The sequence below is a fragment of the Myiozetetes cayanensis genome, unplaced genomic scaffold (assembly GCF_022539395.1).
Source record: "Myiozetetes cayanensis isolate MyiCay16 unplaced genomic scaffold, myiCay2020 scf3, whole genome shotgun sequence".
In the NCBI taxonomy this organism is placed as follows: Eukaryota; Metazoa; Chordata; class Aves; order Passeriformes; family Tyrannidae; genus Myiozetetes; species Myiozetetes cayanensis.
Window position 1 is genome coordinate 35662703 of NW_026087521.1, and position 21796 is coordinate 35684498.

Here is a 21796-nt window from a genome sequence, read left to right on the forward strand (position 1 = left end):
ATGCAGAATTAAATCTACAAAGCTATACAGCTTACTAAACAGATATCAAATGAAAGCTGAATCCCATCCCAAATGACATGAGGATTTGCCAAGACTCAGTTATTTTTACAATTCCAGGTCACTTTTTCGAATCAGCCTGTTACTGAGGTTGCTAGAGATGATACACATCCACAAATTCAGGCAGAAACACAGAGCAGTGAAACACTCTGATTCCAGTTTCAAACCTAGAACAGCACAGTTTCATTCATCCTTCCTGTCTTATCACTCAGAAACATTTTATTGCAATTTCTACTGTCAAGACAAGTTTGGATATTCAACCTTATTTTACCCTTGAAACTGATTGATTCAAGCTCTGCAACCAAACAGTCCCACTCTGGATGTGAGGATTATAAATGTACGTGCATTTTCAATCTTTTAAACAGTTGACCTTGCACACAGCAAGAGCTTAGAATCTAGCTGAATTCACCACTAAATGAATGAATTAATTAATAGAGATTACTGACTAACAAACCGGTAAGATTTAAGAGTTTTGCATCTTCTCCAGCTGAGTGTGGGTGCAATGGGAACCGTTACTTACTTGTTCTCACACTTGCAGACTGTGAATGACTGTATGTTTTCCAGTTGTCACCACTGACAGTTCTGACGCTGAACTCATAGAGTCTTCCTGGTCGCAGGCCATAGATGATGCGTACTTTAGATTTGCTGCTGCTGTAGGGATTGAATACTGTGAGGGGATCCTTTGGAAGCCACTGCAACTCAAAATCGTCATAGTCTGTCCAGTCTGGAGGACCCAGCCAAGTGACTGATAAAGAAGTGTTTGCAACATCAGTAAACGATACGGTGTTAGGGGGGCTGGGTGCTACACAGAAAGACGGGAAAAAAGGAAAGAAGAAAAATGATTCTTAACGAATTTTTACACAAGACAAATAAGATGAAACGTATTATTTTCTTCATGCAGCACAAAGTAGTCTGTGTTATCCTGTGTACACAGCCAGCTACCAAACCTGTGCTGATGATGGTCACCTTCATGGACATTACATATTCCTGAGCCTTTGAAAGAAAAACAGTGATGACTGTTTTTCTTTCACACTCCATCAATTTAATGTACTTAAGGTTATTATCTTTTCACCTTCAATAACTTATATAATAAATCCTTCCTCAGAGTAGGTCTGTTGCACAGTTCTGAACTAATATGAATTCAGACAAATGGGACTAAAAAAAAAATCCCATACCTGTTCTTCCTTCAGCTTTTGCTGTGTTGGTCAGGTCACCACTGTGAGTCACCACAACCAAAGTGTATTTTCTGCCAGGAATGAGCCCCTGGAAATGCCACTCTTTCAGGTCTTTCCTTTGCCAGGTTTCTTTCTGTGTCCCATTTGGGTTGTAAAGATTCAGCTCATAGAAGTCAACATCTCCTGCTGCCGGACCCCAGGTGAACCACAGACTGTCCGTCATGTTGCGGTTGGATGCCTTGAGACCAACAACTGGGGCAGGTACTGAAAAAAACAGGAATGAGTATTGTTTTATTTAGAACATCTGTAGGGTGAGAAGAAGCAAACAGACTGTACACTTATCCTGTAACAATCATCATGTAATAAAAGTAGGTAGCCACCACAGCTGGCCAGAATGCCAGGAAGCACCAGGAAGCATCCTGGTAGCATCAGTATCTTCCTTTCTTATTTTGAATGGCCTCTGTTCCCAAGAGAGGTTGAAATGTTTATAATCGATAGTTTTGCAAGTGTTAAGCAGCTTTTTCCCAGTCAGTGTTTGGAAACATTCAATTCTGAGACAGCTGAAGAAAGTACACCACTGCACAGACATGGTCCTATGGAGGGATTACTATATGGTGCCTCAGAAGAATAAAGAAAAGTTTCACAGAGTGGTAGAGCTGCTTAGAAAACTCTGCTTCCCACATGTGTCTGAACAAACACAAAGCTGCAGCTAGAGCTCCCCATGGGAAAAAAGTTTTATTTCACTGGTAGATTGCCAACTCCATTAACCCTACTTGGTTTGCCTTTTTGCCTTTTCCACTCATAGACCAATATTGCTTTTAGGATGGGAGACAGCCATTTCCCCTTAAGGCTTAAGCAGCGTACACTGATATGCTCTTTTCCTGACTTAGGTTTTTGGAAACTGTTGTAATGTTTTTCACTTCATTTTTCCTGCTGTAACCACATCATTCAGAATTTACCTTTTTATTTATCTAATGCTTTTTAAACATAAGAGACAATTTTGTTACTTTTAAAAGTTGCTTAGTATGAGCATCAGACTCAGACCAGCTCACTGGTGTCCCCCATGAGCACAGGTGGTTTTCTTAGATGTTCTTGCCTGTTCTTCCAAAGACAGATGACTCATTAGTGAGGTCTCCACTGCGGGTAACAATCACCATTCGATACATCCTGCCTTGACGCAGGTTCTGGAATGAACACTGCTGGAGGTGCTGCTCTCCTGAAATCCTGTCATGAAGGGATTTGTCTGGGTTGTACAGGAAGATGTCATATGAATCAAGCTCCCCTTGCGAGGTGGTCCAGCTGAAGGACAGTCGATCAGTGGTGTTCTCTGTGACTTTCAGATTCGTAACAGCTGCTGGAACTGAAAAGAAGGATAAATGCAAGAGTAAATACCAAAGAGTCTAGCCACTAAGTTGAACCTTTACTAAAGTAACAACTCATGGCTGGAATAAATCTCAGTTAAGCCACAAGTAGCTAAGTAACATCAGCAACAACTGTCAGAAACAAGAGGAAAGCATTTATGAGATGCCAGTGAGTCAAATCCTGCACTAAGGGCCTTGAGACTGTGATTTAAAAACTTGATGACAATAAAGCATTCAGGTAGTTCCATAACAGACAGACCGAGGGAAGCATTCAGAACTTTGGTTTAATATCGTTATTATGAACCATGGTCATATTATTATGATAACAAATTTCAGATTCACATACCAAGCACATATCAAGAAAAATGATGCATAAATATCTGAGGTTTGTTCCTTACTAGAATCTTTCCAGAATCAAGATATACAGATGATTTATGTATTTAATGATATCTGACTAAGGGAACTATAAAAAAAACCAAGGTGCTCTAATTACCTGTTCGGCCAACAGTTTCTGCATGCTTACTGAAGAGCCCACCACTGACTGTCAAAACTTGTATTTTATACTTCTTGCCAGCTAATAAATCTTCAAATCTGTGCTGTTTGGCAGTAGCTGGCTCTGATTTGTTGCTCAGGAGGACTCCTTGTTCATTCAAGAGCAGAATGTCATATCTTTCAGCTACACCAGGAGCTTTCTGCCAGGTTACTAACAAGGAATGACTGCTGTAAGCATGATCGGCTAATAATTCCTGGACAGGGGCTGGAACTGGAAACAAGAATTAAAGGCAGGACATTACCAGGTGAAATACAGACCATTCAATAAACAAATGTGAATGAAGTAATTAATAGAACATAACTTCATACACTTTCAAGTTCACTTGTGGGAAAAGGAATTTGTGCATATGTTTATCAACACAAATAATTCCTAGACATAAATACAATCAGACAAATGTAAAGAACATCATGGACATCTGACGTGGGCATGGGGAAACAACAGATATCTACAAACTATCATGAAAAGAGGGAGAAGGAGAGTGAGGTGAACTGACTGAAACAGTTAAGAAAGGCATATGAGAAACAACTGAAAGATAAAACTGTAAATTAGTGCAACATAGTGGCATAGAACAGAAAATGTTAGCCAGTAGCTGTTGCACAAGGCCACAGGTAATTAACACATGTAGATGCTAAAGAGAGAGGATAGATTAAAAGTAAGCTGTTGCATTGTTTTGTATGTTCTGACATGCAGGATACTGGAGCAATACATTGTCTAACAAGCCTTGACCCTGCAAGGGGTTCTACTAAAATATGAGAGGGATGAGACTGAACTCATCCCATGAAGGCAGACTTTGGGCTGGGGACTTGAATTACACACACATTGACTCAGGTAAAGCTACTCACGTGACACATCTCACTGGTATTAACAGACCCATGCTAAGTGTTTGCAAGAGTCATGACTCATGCTCTTTGATATAAAGTCTAATAAGTCACTCATGAGTCTGGGTGTCCCCATATCCAATGGTACATAAACATTATTGGACATAATAAACATTATTGAATAAGGGTCAGTTTCTGGGAAGACATAATGCAACTTGCTTCTTGTCTCAAAAGAAACGTACTTGTTCTCCCAAAAGCTGCTAAGCTGTTGTGCAAGGTGCCACTGTTAGACTGCACCACCACCTGGTACTGTTCCCCAGCTTCCAACTTGTGAAAAGTGTGCTCAGAAACATGTTTGGAGACACTCTGGGAATCGAGCTGATGGTTTTGCTGAAATATGGTCACTGTATAGGAATCAACATCTCCACCTCCAGGAGTCCAGCTTACTTTCAGGCTGTTTGTCATGCCATTAGGTGACACGTGAATGTTTCTGACCACGCTTGGAACTGGAAAAAAAAGGGAACAAAAAGGCACCTGCTCACAAATTTTCTGTTCGATCCAGACTTTCTACTTTCTACCTTTTAATGGCCACAGCAGATGATTCAAAGGACAAAGATCATTTACAGGTACGAGTAATTTCACCCATAGGTAAACACAAGTAAAGTGTAAGACATTTGTGTAGGATTATGCCATTTTAGAAAAGCAATTCTCTGTTTTCATAGGAGCAAAAGTAAAGAAAATACAACATAAACAGTTTCTGCCTCATTTTATTTGCATAACCTCCCTCTTGTCCAAATGATATTTTAAAAACATCTCAAAAAATTCAAACCTCTTCATGTATCCTTAGGTAATTAGCCATTCTGCAGTTATTATCCCACTCATTCATTTCAGGTGGGTAACAGGTGTAAAATAGATAGCGATTTAGCTACAGATACTGAGCAAACAACTGGCATGCATGGGAATAACAGAAACCCAAATGCTGATATCTCAATACCATTCCCATGCAACAAACCAGATGATCTGCCAATAATCAAATATTGGTAACTGTGAAATTTGTTTATCAAGCAACAGATCAAGTTGTTTGTAGTACAAGTGTGATTTTCAATGCGATCTGCTGTCTTTGAACCAGTGTTGTAACACTGGAGCTCAAATAAGATCATGCTTCACCTTTGATTTTCAGCGCTTCATTCTAGAGAAGCTTAACACATTTTAAATACCACATTATTTCTTACTTGTCAGGCCTTCTATGAAAGTAGCACGTTGTGCATCTCCACTGATGGTCAAGACAAGAATTTTGTATAGACGTCCTGGAGTCAGAGCTGTGAACCAATACTCCTCAATGGTGTTCCCAAGGAAAATGGGTGGGAAGATCTTCATATCATTGAAGAGGAGTTGAATCTCATATTTATCAACATCCCCCTCAGCCTTTGACCAAGTTACCTGAAGATCTTCTGTGCTCCTGTTACTAAGAGTCAGTTCCTTCACTGACTCTGGCACTGAAGAGGTGAGAAGAAAGAAGGAAACTTCTCAGTACTTACTAACAGATCACAGCAAAAAGCTAACAGCTCTGAAGCCACGCTTTTGAGCTAAAATTTTTCATTTAGTTCCCTAGGAAAAGCAGTAGATTGCAGTAATTTGGGTGGTTTGCACCCTGTCTAACACTAGAAGGTCCCATTTCAGAACAGGAGTCCTCAATCTATCAGCATAAAAATAATAAATCAATAATAATGGAGCCTGCAGGGAGTTTGCCTAGTCAACAGAAACCGAGTAAGATCTCATGTACAACAAATATGGTGCAAAGAGGCCTGAGCTAGCGCAGAGCCAAAGCAATCCATCTGTGGGGTGCAGCACCACAATGTGCAGTTTCCAACTTCTGCCAGATACAGGTCAGTTATTTTTGCCCAGTGCTACATCCGTGTTAATAAACTCAGTGTCTCAGCATGGCTCCTTAACTCACATGCAGTGCCAGGTGAAGACAGGTAGATTGCCTCCAGATCCCTGCTGGCTCCCAACTAGCCACCTTTCTACCCCTGTTCCATGCTCTCCAGCTCCAGTTCTTGGGGTAATTTGAGTAGATTGAGGTCTAGTCTATCTTCTTCCTTATACATTTCTATGACCAGAAAAAACTGTCTTGTACATTCTGGCATAATTTAATTACAAATAGTAAGCTTACTGTACCACTATTTTCCAGTTTTCAATGGTTCAAGATTTGCTTTCCAAAATCACAGCACAGGTCTCTTCATTCATTTTTCATATGTTTGTAACTTAACAGCTGGTCATAAACTAAATACTGCTTTCTGTATTTATTTCTGTATTGAATAATATACATTCAAAGAGACACAGTCAACATTCTATGTTAAAATCATATCAGATTTTTGTGCCTGGGTATGGGAAATAAAAAAAAAACCCCACACAAAAAAACCAGGGGTGTCTCAGAATGTTACCAGGGTTTTTACTTACTTGTTCTGCCATAGACCCTTTCACTAGTTTCGTATTTCCCACTCCTTGTGCTGACCGTGACACTGTACTGCCTCCCTGGGACCAGATTAGTGAACACACATTCATTTTCATCCTTTGGGACACTTTTTGTTTGGATGAAATCGTAGTTGTTCCTGATGATGACTTCATAATTATCAAAATATCCAGATGCATGTAACCAGGACACCTTCAAGTAGTCACTTCTGGCTGAATTGCTGACAGTAAGTCCCTGAACACTTGAAGGGACTGAAAGGAAAAAAACGCAGTTAGAGCTTCACAAAGCAGTAACTTCCTGAAGTAACAGGAGTTGCGGTAGTGGACTATATTTGTGGTAATTACCATGCTTTTTTAAGGAAGTTGCAAAAAGACCACAAAGTGGATTTAAGCAATAAAAGAGTAACTGCAGTTTCCAGGTTGCTTTACATCATATGACAATGGTTTGCCTTTTCAATTTTTGGTCTCAAGGAACTTGGTCAGTTTTGCTTATAGTACTGAGTTCCACAGGTTCACACTAATCCTGAATTTAGTCCTTCTTATTTACGTGGTTGTCTCCTGGATTTTCACTTACATCATGAGAAGACTAAAATTGCACTAACTTGATACTCTGTCATTTTAACACCCCTTACCATCTTCCTTTTATTCTACTGGTTTACCAAGTGTAAAGTCTCGGTCTTTTCAATCTTTGAGAAAGTTTTAAAAAGTTTTCCATCATTACTGCCAGCCTTTTCTGAGATTTCGCTATTCCTGTTACAACATTCTGGAACTCAGCGTGACCAAAACCATAGACGTGTGTCACAGCCCCAAAACCAACTGACATGGATGTTACTCATGACTGTGATACCTTGCTAACATTGCACTAGTTAGCCTATCCTAACCTGTTCTTTCAGTGCCTGAGTAACTTTCTAAGGAGATGCTCTCCAGGATATAGTTGAAAAGCCAAGTAGAGGGGTTAGGGGCAGGATAACACATTTGAGTCAAAAACTGATACATGATTTCTGCTCACTCCTAAAGACTGACACATGATTTTTATTCACACTAAAGTATTTTTGTAGGACATAAAGCAGCAACTTAAAGGCATAAGAATAAAACTAAGTCTATAAAGCTGTAATTTTATGGTTTGACCCTCCAACTCCTACACATCTATCCCAGATTGATAATGGCTGTACAAAGTGGTTACAGTGACTGGATTTGCTCAGAGCCTCTCTTTACCTGTTCGTTCCTGGCTGAAGGAGTAATTTTCATATTTCCCACTCTTCGTGGTTATCATCACATTGTAAAGCGTTCCAGGAGTAAGGCTGCTGAAGGAGCATTCACTGAAGGATTTGGAAATGGTCAGAGTCTGAACAATCTGGTCATCGTGAGAGAGTGTTACCAAGTAATTGTCTACATCTCCAGAAGCTGGCAGCCAAGACACACTGAGGTAGTCACTGCGACCTGAGTTATTTACTGTTACTCCAGTCACGCTAGAAGGAACTGTGCAATAAAGAGGAAAAACCAAAACAGCTTTAACTAGTCAACTCTTATTGTTGTGGGAATGCCTGGAATACTATCCCCTGCAAAATAAGCAGTCTGGGACTCCTGAAAGTTCTGCACTGATTATCACTTAGCCATGTTCAACTGCTTTTTTGAACACAGTGAAATAAATTGTCTTTGGTGGCATGATCCTAGCACTTCTAAAATCCCAGAAGTTGAGCTATCCTCTCAAATTGCTATTTCTCAGTAACAGCAATAACTACTGAGGCTTGTAGGACCTTGAGGCCCATAGCTGAATGTGTTTCATTTCCAGTGAGTTCTCTGACGTCTAGTGGCCAAAACATGAATGCCACTTGTTTTTTTAGGTGAGCTCGAAGGCTCCACGTTGCCAGAACTACTATCACTCATGTACTGAACTCTCAGAGATATTAGAAGGGCAGAGCTTAAAAATAATGAACTGCCACGTTTTCACTGGACTTTGATGCACTGAACCTCAGTAGAGGGGCTGGCCATCAGTTGTCAGAGACAAAGAACTCAGATTTTACAAAATATGTTTATGTACTTTAAGCCTTTTAGTGTTATTCTTCTCCAGTTGTTTTTTCAGGTTTGTTTTTGTTTTTTCCCCTGAAAATAGTTGTTTTCAAGGAGAACATTAGAGCAAACTGCAGAATTCTTGGCCTTTGCCAAATTCACATAAAGGGTGAAGTGAGTGTTTAAACTTAAGAGAATTCAATGCAATAGTAAATCCCTAACTCTGGCAGACATTCTTTGATGGTGCATTAGAGAAAAAGAATGGGTCAACTGAAACACAAATTAATCCCACCACCTTTAGGCAGATAGTTGGCACACCTAAGTAAGAAGCAATAACCCTACACCACCATGCAGTCAATGGAACAAGAACGTCTGTTCCAAGGAGTGATTCACCACCACAGCTGTACATTACGCTCAGGGTATATTTTGGTCTTTTATTATGGAGTGATTCTGCTGTATGGAGTTCCTGTTGTAGGCAGAGCAGTCAGCTCCCTAAAGCTATATTTACATGAATCTGGACCCACAGTGTGCCTGAGGTCACAAACAGGAATTATATAGATGAAATTCCCGTATTTCTGGATTCTCGGTGCAGTGGTTTAATCGTAAGACCATTCTCTCTAATAAATTAATCTTTTAAGAACTAACAAAAGACACGTTGGAGTATTTTCCTTTTTACCTGTCCTTCCCTCTGCAATTGTTTGCCTTGAAGATATCCCTCCGCTGACAGTGGTGACAACAACTGAATAGAGTCCTCCAGGTTTCAGAGCATAGAAGTGATATCTGTTGGTTTCACTGGGAACAGTCTCATTTTTAATGACAACATTCTCGTGAATCAGTAGCACTTGGTATGAGTCTACATCTCCCAGTGCTCTTGTCCAGTTGGTGAACAAGCTGTTGGTTGATCCCTGACTTGCCACGGTCAGATCAGTCACTTGGGCTGGCACTGAAAAGAAAATTGTCTTAATGTTACTGACGAGAAACAAAATAAAACAGAATCCCCCAAAGAACCCAAGTTTAGTCACAGTGAGGAAGTGCATCAAAAGAACATTCCAATTTGCAGCCAGACTCAACAGGACTAAAAATAATCTAACTGTGGACTGCTTCCTGTCTGGTGGGATGTGGTCTATGGGAAACTAAGTAAGTCACAAAAAGGTCTTTCAGGCTTTAGCACAGTTTTTCTCAGCCAGACCAAAATGATTCAAGATTAGGGAACTGGAAGAGATGGCATTTTATAAATATTATTAAACAAAAGCCATCAATTTAGGAAATCACAAGTTTTTTTTGATGACTATTTCAAATACAGTATGTGTCTTTCATCCTCTCTTCTCTCTCCTATTACCCATCTTTCATTTCTAATAAATGTCAAGCTTGTTTAAGGAATACCCCAGGCACAGTCATCTATGCTGTGTCAGACTCCTTAATTTTGGGTGCAACTGAGAAGGATGGTTTTGGCTTTACTTTTTACATCAGAAGATCTGCAGGATACCAACTTTTATAGCATCAAAATATGAACTGTTAAACAAACATAGCATTTATCCAAGTATAAGCTCATGAATCTAGTCTGACCAAAAAGGACAAAGAAATAACAAAGGAATGTAATATGTTGCCCAAACTTTACCCCAAATCCTCTTTCCTTATTTAATTTGACAACATTTGGACAAACCAAGGAAATACAGTTACTTCTTACTAAGTATTTCTGCTTACAGTACCAAGCACAACTGAAATGCAGGAGATTCTAAATGTATAAAATGTATAAAACTCTTTATTTTATTTTATTGATAAAAAACTGAATCAAAAATCCTTCCTGTTTTATAATGCTATCATGACATAGTAAGCTCCAACAAGACACTGAAGTGTCACATTTCTGCACTAAATGCACTTTTAGTGATACCTCAGGCTTCACTGGAAGCTGACCAATCTGGGATGCATGCAAGACCTATTTCTGTCATATTTCCAGCAGTATTTTTCAAGCCTGTCCAGCTGCGAGGAAGATTCAGAGGTTTGGAATGCTTATTAGAACCTACGTTCAATGGTGAGTCCTTTTAACTCATTTTGAATGTAATGTTGCCACATTATCCCTGTCTGATGTGTTTTCAAGCATTGATTCATACCGGTGAAGTGGGACGCCATAACCTTTATGCCTGAATAGGCCTCCTAAAGGGGCATAAGTCAGATGGAAGTGAAATTCCAGCTATCTAATCACATAGCAGAGAATGTGTAAGTTAAACTTATCAGGCCTCAGAAGGAGTAACAAAATTTAAGCAAGGACCACTATCCCATAGTGGTCATAGGTATGATTAGATTCAGATACTAGCAGATCGTTTTTCACTGTGCTGTGCCAGACCAGAGCTACATTTTAAAACTTCGTTTGCACTGGAGAACCTTTAAGTGAAGCAGAGTAAAGCATCATGTATGATATAAAACTTGTACACCTGCACAAAATTATCACCCTGCAGGGGGTGGGAATGGGACCTTTCTTGTGACACAGTAATCATACCCATAACAGATACATATTCTGGAATCCAAAGAGCAGAAAGATTCAAAATACATCTTCAAGGTCACATATGTTTTGTGTCTGTCAACCTCAGAATGTTTCCCCTAAAGTAACATTTTCCTGTGTCGTGATGTTTGGTTTTTTTCCTAGATGATGAATGCTTTTGAAACAAGGAAGTGACCTTCCTGAAAATACACAGTGAAAATTGTTCTTCTTTATGGAATCTTGTGCTAATGGAGATTGATTAGACATGACATAATACTTCAGAAAACTGTTTTGCCAGGAATTACACATCCATTTCCCCAAAATCTTAAATAAATACTGCAAGATAACTGACAGTCAAAAATCAGAGGCTCAGAAACACAACATCTGAAAAAAACATAAGATCAAGATTTTTGAGATTCAGACATCGAGTTAATTCATACAAAGCAAAGAAAATCATTAGTGGTTAACAGAAGAAAAGATTAAAACTGTTTGACAAGACGATACCTGTTCTTCCTTCCACTGAAGTCCAGTTGCTTAAAGTCCCACTAATGGTAGTGATGGTAGCTGTATATTTTCTTCCAGGTACCAAGTCAGTGAAAGTGAATTCCTTAGCTTCTTTTGCAAGCAATTTTTTTATGATAGCAAGATCACTGTCTCCCAGGGAAACCACATAGCTGTCCCATTCTGCAACAGGGGTCATCCACATGACAGTAAGTGAAGATTCATTAGCATGCTTCACACGGAGCTGGAGAACAGGCTCTGGAGCTGTAAAGGTACACAAATATCACAAGGAGAACAGGACTTTGCAGTGAACGCACTTGCCACGCCTCAAGCTGCTGTAAAAAATCTGTTCTGCAAGACAGATATGTGACAGCAACAGAGTATTTGCAGTCAAGAAGAGATTCTTTACCTTTCTCTAGGAAGCCATTCTCATAAATCTAGTATCTGTGCTACCCTTCCAGCAAAGGGCTGGAAGCAGCAGACTTCAGCAACGGACTACGGCTGTAATGCTTAGGTTTAAACTTACGTAAGGATATATATTTTAGTATAAATGGAAACGCAGGGAAGTCAGTGAACTTCCTCTTGAACTCTGGGTGCTAGACAGGGATAGAAGACATATGTACCATAAGACGAATCTTCCCTAATTTAGTTGTAACAAACAAGGATGCAAATTATAGAGTCAGAGGGACATTGATTTCACAGTGGTTTACAGCTTAGTCAAGTTGAGAGACACTTCAAACTTACAGTGGTATAAAAGAAAGAATTTGATCAGTGAACTTCTGTGTGTATTCACGTGTGTATGTGCGCATGCATACACAGCAGGCATCTGTTACCTAAAGGAGTCTCCAATCTAATTCTGTCTCTGTCACACTGAAATATAACTCACTTCCCAAGACTGTGGGTTTATGTAAGAGAAAATTAAATCACAACAGGACCTAATACCTGTGCTTCATAAAAGACACATTATGGACCTGACTGTGGGTCAAACACAGTTGTGATACACCCACTGCTGGGTATTATCTAATGGACTATGTCCTAATTACAGAATCATAGAATCACTTAGGTTGGAAAAGACCTCTAAGATCACTGAACCCAACTATTAATGGCTTAGTTGAGTCAGTTAAAGTAACACCATAAACATAAATTATTTGCAATATATGTCAAGGAAAGGAAGATGAGAATGTGCCTTGCTCTCACCAAATTCACTAGAAGTTAGAGAAAGCTTCAGTTCTGTAGTTTCTACTAGTCTTCCTGTTGTGAAAAATTAACAAATTACATTCTCAAGAAATGACAGGTAAGGGTATAGCAGGAAAGATGGACACAAGGAAAGGTGAGGAAAAAGTAGAGTGGCCCTATCTTATCTCACATTCTGCAGTGAGGTAAGGCTTAGGCTTGAGCCTTACCTGTTACTCCTCCTTCAGGTCTGCTTTCCTCTGAATTGCACTTATTTTGCATCCATAGAGCAGAAATTCTAACAATTATATTACAATTATTTTTTAAGTTTGAAGCAATCATTTGTGGCTTTGACTAACAAACTGCGAAAGAATTCCACTCCCTGAAGTGTATATGGATTTCCTTTGGGAAGACTGACTTGAACAGACTAACCTGATTTTCTTTATGGAGCAAAGGAACAAGAACTGGGATGTTATGGAACAGACATACTAACATACACCTCAGGAAGCTTTGGTTAACACTGTTGATATTCTTTATACAGACTGGCAAAGAAACATACTGATGAACAATACAGGAAGACCTGTACTGCTCTGTTTAAGAACTTTATAGGGTGCCTCCAATCAGCTATCAAATATAACAGGTGAAGTGCAGATGTAATGTAAGGCCACAGTCATGACAGAATGGCAATAGTTCCTAAAACTTTCCTAAAACTTTCACTAACAAAACATTTACCACAAAAAATAACCCTGGTTTTCAAAGAACTGCTAAAACCAATTATTTCTGTAGTTTACAAGGGAGCTCCTTTTTACTATATTAATGTGAAATTTGTCTGTGGATTCCCAAATAGTCTTTCAGGTAGTGTTCACAGCCCAGTCAAACATTTTGCACTCTTACACTGCCTGGATAGGCACACTGACCTGTTCTCCCTGTGCAACTAGCCTTGCTCTGCAAATCACCGCTCTCCACAACAACATCCACGCCGTACTCCCTGCCCGGGATGAGGCCCACATCGCAGATGAGGTACTCGGTAGCGTTCTTCTCGAGGGTGGTGTTGAGCAGAAGGGTTGTGCGGTTCCACAGGAGCAGGTGGTACCTCTCCCAGTCTCCCGCAGGGGGCAGCCAGGTCACTCGCAGCGACCTCAGCCAGCCGCTAGCGCCGGCCTGCAGCTCCGAAACTTTCTGGGGAACTGGAAGAACAGAGTAAAAAAGTAATTCTGAAGCGGAGTATTTCTGGTGAGACATAACTGCACCATGGAAAAACCTGTCTTGCAGTATAGCTAGTGTACAAGCACTTGGACCAGCTAGAGCAATGTGAGGTATCTTGTTGGAAAGGTTGGCTTTTATTTTAAAGACAACTTTTACTCTTCCCCACACAAACCACTCACTTTTTTCCTGCTGGTTTTTTGACATCAGAAATGGAGAACCCTTCTTAGGGCAGGCAAAATCTCCCCTGTGCATTTCTCAGGTGCATCTCTTGGTTTTCAGTTAACTTCCCTGTTGCTTCCTCCACTTAAGTTCACGCAGAAAGTTTCACTCAATTTTTCACAGCTAAAGTCAAAACCTCAACTGCTACGGGCCAAATTCTGGTCTCAGTAGCAGAAATGCAAAGTCCAATGGCTTCCTCCACAAAGATGGCTTCTTCCACCTTCGTATGTCCTAATTCCTCCCAGCTGTAAGGTACCAGTTAAAATTGAGGTCCATTAAAGCATCTACTCCATCCTGCCCTGCACTTCAAGGGTCCTGACTTTACATGCTCAACCTTCTCGCCCTACTGCTGCAGGTCACACTGAACCACTGAATTTTTTCTGATTTTCATGAAATAATGAAATATTAGCCACATCAAGCAGAGATTGGAAGACAGATGCAGATCCATAGGTCAGGATACCTCTAGCTTAGTTTTAAGATACTCAAAGATCAGCATTGGAGCCCTGAGACCATTATCAAGTATTAACTGTAAACTACAATGCTAGAATCATGCACTCCTGTTTTATCTGGCTTAGTTAATACCTAATTGCTTAGTACCTAGCACAGGGTTGCAAAATTTCTACCAGCACCACAAAATACTCACCAGTTTCACTTCCCATGGGTATCTAGGTATCAAACCTAGAACTCCCACATGCCAGTGAATATGGACGATGTGTTTCAATTGCTGAGTGAGTGAATAAAAGCACACAGTGTTTTGTTAGGAAACACAGATGCACTTACATCATAACAGATAAAGTTCAGCCTTGTCAGGCTGGTTGGATATCCTTAGACCTGTATGGTAAAAAGTTTCAGTCTCTGAGATATCCATATTTCTCACCACGACATTCCTTGGCAGGTTCTGCCGCCTTAGCCACCTCCTCAATACACAGCAATGTGTATTATGTTCTTGGGTACCTGGCTGTCTCTGTGAATCACAGAGAGAGTCTAAGAGTATCTACAGACCTGGCAACCTGGATTTACAAGTTTATCCTTAGGCCACTGAACTTCTGCTGAAGTGTTTTCAAAGCTCTTGGTGTCTATAGCAGAGTCAAAGGAAGGAATTGTACATGATCAGCATCCTTGGAAATGGGACTTCTAATCCCCAACTTTCAAAGCACTGGGTCTAGGTCACAAATCTGGGGATCAGTGGCATTGAGTGAGGCCTGACGCTCTCCTTTTAGATGGAAATGGTAATGTTAAAGGACTTAAATGGTAGTTAGACCAACAAAACAGACGGGCATGTTACCAGTCCAGCTTTGTACTTACTGCTCTTCCAGCCTGCCCTGAGAATGAGATAGCAGCTAGATATGTCAAGGATGTCCCTTTCACATGAGATGTTTAGTTGTAGATGAGAAATGTTTTCTAAAATAAATACTCTGCTCTCTCACAAACAAACACATTTTCTATTTTTTGACTCTGAGTCTACTAACAATCTACGTATGTGTTCTTGAGCCACTTTTACATTTTTATTGTCTAACTTTGGCTTGGGCTAGGCTGGTGTGGAGAATATGACAGATCTCTGTGTCCAGTAATGCTGTGGGAAAATTATGCCAGGATTTTTTTCAGGTTCAGAACTCATACAAGAGATACCTGAAAGGAAATTATTACTTCTGAAAGAAAATAAGAAACTTGTAACCCAGCTCTATCCAGGCTACCACATGCCTTTGTTAATCCATGCTGTTTACAGTAAAGAAAGCTGAGACTTAATCTCTTCCGGTTTGCAGATTTGTGTCTGGAAAGAGGAATAAGACTGGACCTTGCAAAATTACTTTAAAAACTCTTAATAATTTGACTACATGCACACTTGCCCATGACGTAACTCATTCTGTATACTATGTTATGTTGAATTTAAGATAACAAAGTTGGTCAGAAGTGCAATAGCGTGCAACAGTTTTGTAACAAACTCACTTAACAATAAGGTCCAAAATGCACTATTTTTGCCTATTTACAAGATATGCTGGAGTTGCTTTTGGCTGACAGATTAACTATTGCCAGAGTCAGAAGGGGGTATTCCTGAAACAATATTGTACTCTATCTTATTTTGCCTGGAATCCAAACCATTTTTTCTTACAATGATTTTCTACAAGGCCAATGTAGGCAAAAATAGTGTTAGTTACAATGTTCTTACTGAAGTAGAAGACTTACATGTCCTGCCAGTTGCTATCCCATCAGTAAACAGTTTACCACTGATTGTGCGGGCAGTAACTTGATAAAGACGTCCTGGAGTTAGCTTGTCAAAGTGAGTCTCAGTGATTGGTGGCTGCACAATTTTGACTCCTTTAACTGATCCAAGATGAGACAGAGTGATATTATAGAAATCGAGGCTTCCTGAAGGTCTTCCCCACTTAACTTTTAAAGCATCTAAGCTGCCATCATTAGTCACTGTCAAATCTAAGACTTGAGCTGGGGCTAAAAAAAGAAAATAAGAAAAGAATAAAATACATTAACCACAAAACATATAAGACCTACTGTCTCCAAACTTCCATAGTTGAGTTTTGCCGTTGAACAGTTATATGAGATGGAGTATGACAATTTTGCCTGAACAGTGAAAGGGCAAAGTCTGGTCAAAGGGAAACTGAACCCAATCCTGTGTAAGACATTGTACTTCTGAGAGAGACATGTCTTATGATGACGACTAGTATTTCATGGAACAGAAAATCTTTTAGCCAAGTCTGCATTCAGACTAGTCATTTTGACCATAAAACAGATCATGCACACGCTCCTAAGAACAGATGCCTGTATACATTTTGGTAAACAGTACAGCATTACTGCACCTATGTCTGATTTAAACCAGTCTAAAAGGAATTTGAATAAAAATCCTTTATTCAAATGCTTCACCAAAAGAAAAGCATAACTACCTCCAGTTATCTTAATTTCTCAGGCCTGAAGCACAGTAGGTACTGAAATGGAAAACCATGCTGCAGGCTAGATGGAGTGCTTCTAGGTTCTAACAATACCTGTGAGATTTAAAGTTACTGCACCCCGCAACAGGAAGAAATAAAGTCTGAAGAAATAAAATGAAACAAGAGTACTCCCCAAAACAGCCCAGCTGACAACAGCACTCATCTCTGTGTCTTAGACACGACAATATTGTTTACTTAAATTATGTCTACATGACGAGATTTCTGTAGGAAAAACTGTAACTTGCTCTTCCCAGAAATTAAGGAAAGCAAAGGCATGACCCTGTTTTTGCCTATGTAAGTGTTTTAACTATTGGACGTCAGTAGGATGTCATTTTATCTTTATCTTAATGACCACAGAACACTGTCCTGAAAAACCTTCCAGGGGAAAAAAAATTCTGAAACCCTAGTTCTGTGGATCACTATTTCATTGTGAAAAGAAAAAAACAACCCACAAACCCCCAAATCAAACCAAGCAAACAAAAAACCCAAACAACCCCAGACCATCAACATTCAATTTTAAAGTTCTTAAGCTGCCCCACATTTTTTTCCACTTCTTTTTCAGAAGTGCAGCTATTTTGAAATTCAGAGAAAAAAGCCACAGAAAATATATTTAAAAAAAAAAACTCACAAGCTCTGTATCTCCCATTCAGGTAAGTATGAATCATGGAGTTAAATTGTCTTCAGTACTGTGAAATAACCAGACTACGCACTGCCTCAAATCACTGAAGAAGTTGGTACAGGAGTCAGGGCAGTGAGGCTCAGATTGTTAACACCTAACTTGACATGTTTAATAGAGCTGCCCACATTAAGCAGTGCAGCTAAATTAGCTGCAGTCACACTATGAGCTAATTTAGCTGCTAACTTTGTTGAGTAGTAACTTAAGGAGTTAAATAAGCTTACGGTGTCTCTAACTTGGAACACGAATCACTTGTTATCCTGAAATATGTCCTATAATATTATTAGATTATGGCCTTAGCTTCTTGTTTTGTTGTGTCAAATTCTGAAATCATACCTGTCCTGACTGTTTGAAAACTGCTGCTCTCCAATCCTGCAGCCTGGGTTATGACAGAGAGGTTATAAAGGTGGCCTGCTGTAAGTCCTGAAAAAGTGTAGGAGGTCAGAGGATCTTCCTGATGAATCTCATGAACTGAGACATGATTATCTAGTAACACCAGCCTGTAACGATCCACATGCCCAGAGCCAGGAGACCACGAAACATGGATAGTGTCTGTCTTGACACTAACTTGAATATTTTTCACAGGGGATGGCACTGTTGGTATAGAAAAAAACCACATGCTTAAGTCCTAATGGTTATCTCCACGATTTCAGCAATTTTTAATAGATTTACTTTTGAAAGATGTTTGGTTTCTTTAGGGTTAGTGAAAACCCAACCCCAAATACACAATACCAACATCACTCCATTCTTAGCAAACAATTCTTTATGGTAGTCAGATATTTGTGTTTTATTTCTATTTATCAACACATACTTCCACAAATATATATATATATATCTTGCCATGTAGAAGAATTATACACATTTGCTAATTTCAAAATGCAGAACTGCAGAATACTGTATGTGGTTTTAATTAGATGAACTACAGTAATAAAAGTCCTACCAGTATATCCACTTATGTGAAGTTCCGGGGTAGTCCTATTTCCAGCGACTGCACTGAGGACAATGTTGTATTTATTCCCAGGGACGAGATTAGAAAAAGTATTTTCTGTTTTTGAAATTCTTCCTGGTAAGGAGACTTCTTGTATCTTTTTATTATCATGATCAAATAGTATTAGGTTATACAAGTCCACCTTTCCTGACGAAGGAACCCATTGAACCCGCAAGCTTGTGAGTGTAGTCTTTTCCTTATTAATTTCCAAACGAGTTGGTGGCAAGGGATCTGTGGTTAGAGGAAAAAGAGAAAAGTTAAACCATTTCTTGTATTGGGATTGCCTGCAATTTTACAAAGTAGCACAAAACTTCTTCCAAAACTCTCCCTTTAACATCATCGTGCCACCAGTACTTTTCAAAATGTCTTTTTCTTTCTATTTATAAACACTGTATCACTGAAACCTGTCTAAAAGAGAGTCCTGTAGAATTCAGAAATGTTACTTTTGTGTATTGGTACACACTCACTCACACATAGCAAAACACTTCCACTGTGGATGTATATTACAAGCCTGGAAATCTGCTGATAGTAAAACTGTAACAGCTTTAATAAAAACCAGCAAATATACAAACCAAGCAAATTACACTCAGTACCTCAGCATAATGTAGCTCTATAGATACAATGGCAGCAGCAGCAGCTTTCACTTCCTAGCACTCACACTAAACACTGTCATTAAACACTTTATCACTAATGGGTGTGAGCATTTATACAATTTTAAGGGCAACAATCCTTTGTTTTTAGTGTGAGCTTCAATCACTTCATACAGATTCTGATAGAATATGCTTCTGCTCTGTTGTAGTATTGTTCATATAAATTTAAAAAAAACCCAAACGGTGCATTGGATAAACCTTCATGAACTAATATTGGGACTACTACTGTGAGAAACTCTCAACATTCATCACGTTGTTTATTAAGGAGCTCTCAAGTAAAATCACCTGTGAAATACAATACATTCTAAAGAGACAGCAAACTGACCAAACAAAAAGAGTCTGGTTGCTTTTATTCTCCAGGTGTATTACATCACTCATAAGACTTCATGCAAATTATAAAAAAATGTATTACATGTTGGTGTACTAAGGTATTGACATTTATGTCTCCCAATAAGGTTAAGCAATTGCCTATTAAAAAAGTATCATAAAACAACCCAAAGCAGCAAAATCAAGCCTTCACAAGTTGGGAAGTTAAAGGATAAGGGTTCCCAATCAATTTAAGAACTGAATTTGCCTTCCACAAGAGTATACTCCATGCTACTCTTCCCTACCATCAGACAGGGAATGTATGGTGCATCCAGGCTGAGAACTACAGTCTCTCTATGAACAGCACCTTAAATACAGAAGAACAAGACCATTTTTCCAATGTAGTCATTGTTGCTTGGTTCCCTGAACAAAGCAGACAAGAGTGTGAGATCACATAATTAAAAATCACATAATTAAAAAATGCACTATTAAGGGGTAAAAGGACAAAGTCAAACCTATCCCCACCCTACAAATACAGTGGTAGGAGAGCCTAGGATTCTTTAAGCTGCTTTTTCTTCAAAGCCTGGATGGTGTAGAGGGTTTAATTGCTTCTTACAAAGCTCTGCTGAGAACATCATGGTGCCAAGTATTGGTGGTATGCTTTGTCAATCAAGTATATTAGCAATGTCAAAGAAGCACCTCCTTCTTTGGAGACATTCAAAAATTGACTGGATATAGTCCTGGGTAACTGGATCCAGGTGGCCCTGCTTGAGCAGGAGGCTTGGACCAGGTGACCTCTAGAAGTCCTTTCCAACCTCAGCCTTTCTGTGACTCCAAAAAATACTGTGTCTCTTTGAACCCAGGTCTCCGCTTAAATTCAAATTTTTGCTTTGGACAGCAGAGATGTTAGTGCTTTTCAGAAAAAGAGAATAAAAATTAAAATTAAAATCAATAAAAATCTTTTTTTGACTGCTTTCCTAAAGGTTAAATTAAATCTGCTTAAATCTGAAAAAGAAAAAAAAAACAAAACCAAAACAAAAACAAACAAACAACACCCACCCCCCCAAAAACCCCAAACAAACAAACAAACTAAAACTCAAGTCAAAGACTAAGCACATAAAACTTCAGGCCAAATAGTTAAAACTTCACCCAGTTACAGCAACTGAAACAGGAGGTTTTAATGAAAAGTGCCAGGAAATCTTAACAATAGGCTTGACTACCAGCTCCACCTATAATATATACTAAGCCACTAACGACTATTATGTTGGCAAAAGTGAAAAGTGGGGTTATAATCTCGTTCCTTGAAGGCAATTGTTCTAATTAAAAAGGTCAAACTTTGGGAGTCAGAAATAAATTCCAGCACTAAACATGATCAGATCCACAGCCAGCCGAAAAGGTTTTTATTTGGCTGACGTCGAGAGAAAGTCATGATAACTGTCAAGAAGTTTACTCTCTTTCTCACAAAGTTAGGATAAGGTCCTTCAGTCCTGCAAAAGTAATCAACATTGTAATCTGTACTATTTGCCAAATTTGACAAAAAAAGATATCTACATTTTTAGAAGCACTTATACTGTCCTGGGTAATCTGTCTTCTAAGGTGCATGAGTAAAGAAGAAAGTTGCGTGCCTAGAAGGTGAAGTTCAGAAATTCAGACTTTATCTAATCTATCTGGTCCAGAAAACAAAACACTCAGTGCTTTGTACATCCGCTAGAACAAAGGAACAATGAGACTGGGAAGTGCCTGGACTGAAAGAGCCCTGGATGGAAACAAACACTTAAAAAACCATTTACATTGTTATACAAGTCTCTGCTGGCAATGATACAACACTGATATATCACAGAAATGAAATATTTTCACAAAGGTATTTTTATACAACTTGATAATATATGAATTAATGTCCCCTAGTCTACAAAGGCATCTTTCAGAAGACTTAATGGTGTTTGAATTATATTGCAACTCCATTTTCACTTTTTGGGAAGAGGATACGCTTTGTGTGCACAGCTGCTGCAGATCCAATTTATAGACACGATAGATATGGTTATGTCCAGCCCCAATGACATGACTCCCAAACACAGCCTGTAAGCACAGAAACACACCCACATAAAGCAGGAGAAAAAAATTAACTGGGAGATATGAGCCCAAGATTGAGCACTGGGAAATTCCTGCCAGTCTCAGCCATCTTCCTACCAAATTATCAATTTCTTTCCTAG

At 39.2% G+C, this 21796-nt stretch overlaps 1 protein-coding gene across 3 annotated transcripts in view; it reads right to left on the bottom strand.

The window, feature by feature from the left end:
* PTPRB (protein tyrosine phosphatase receptor type B) overlaps positions 1–21796 on the bottom strand; it is a 63919-nt gene that overhangs the window by 22324 nt on the left and 19799 nt on the right. For all 3 annotated transcript variants that reach the window (XM_050324992.1, XM_050324993.1, XM_050324991.1), the window contains 14 exons: positions 18583–18861; positions 17979–18236; positions 16209–16472; positions 13517–13786; positions 11430–11690; positions 9123–9389; positions 7652–7915; positions 6425–6688; positions 5197–5460; positions 4207–4470; positions 3087–3356; positions 2329–2592; positions 1233–1496; positions 578–859 (listed from right to left, as the gene is read on the bottom strand). In XM_050324992.1, the coding sequence (XP_050180949.1) occupies positions 578–859; positions 1233–1496; positions 2329–2592; positions 3087–3356; positions 4207–4470; positions 5197–5460; positions 6425–6688; positions 7652–7915; positions 9123–9389; positions 11430–11690; positions 13517–13786; positions 16209–16472; positions 17979–18236; positions 18583–18861 (3735 nt within the window). The remainder of the gene's footprint in view (positions 1–577; positions 860–1232; positions 1497–2328; positions 2593–3086; positions 3357–4206; positions 4471–5196; positions 5461–6424; positions 6689–7651; positions 7916–9122; positions 9390–11429; positions 11691–13516; positions 13787–16208; positions 16473–17978; positions 18237–18582; positions 18862–21796) is intronic.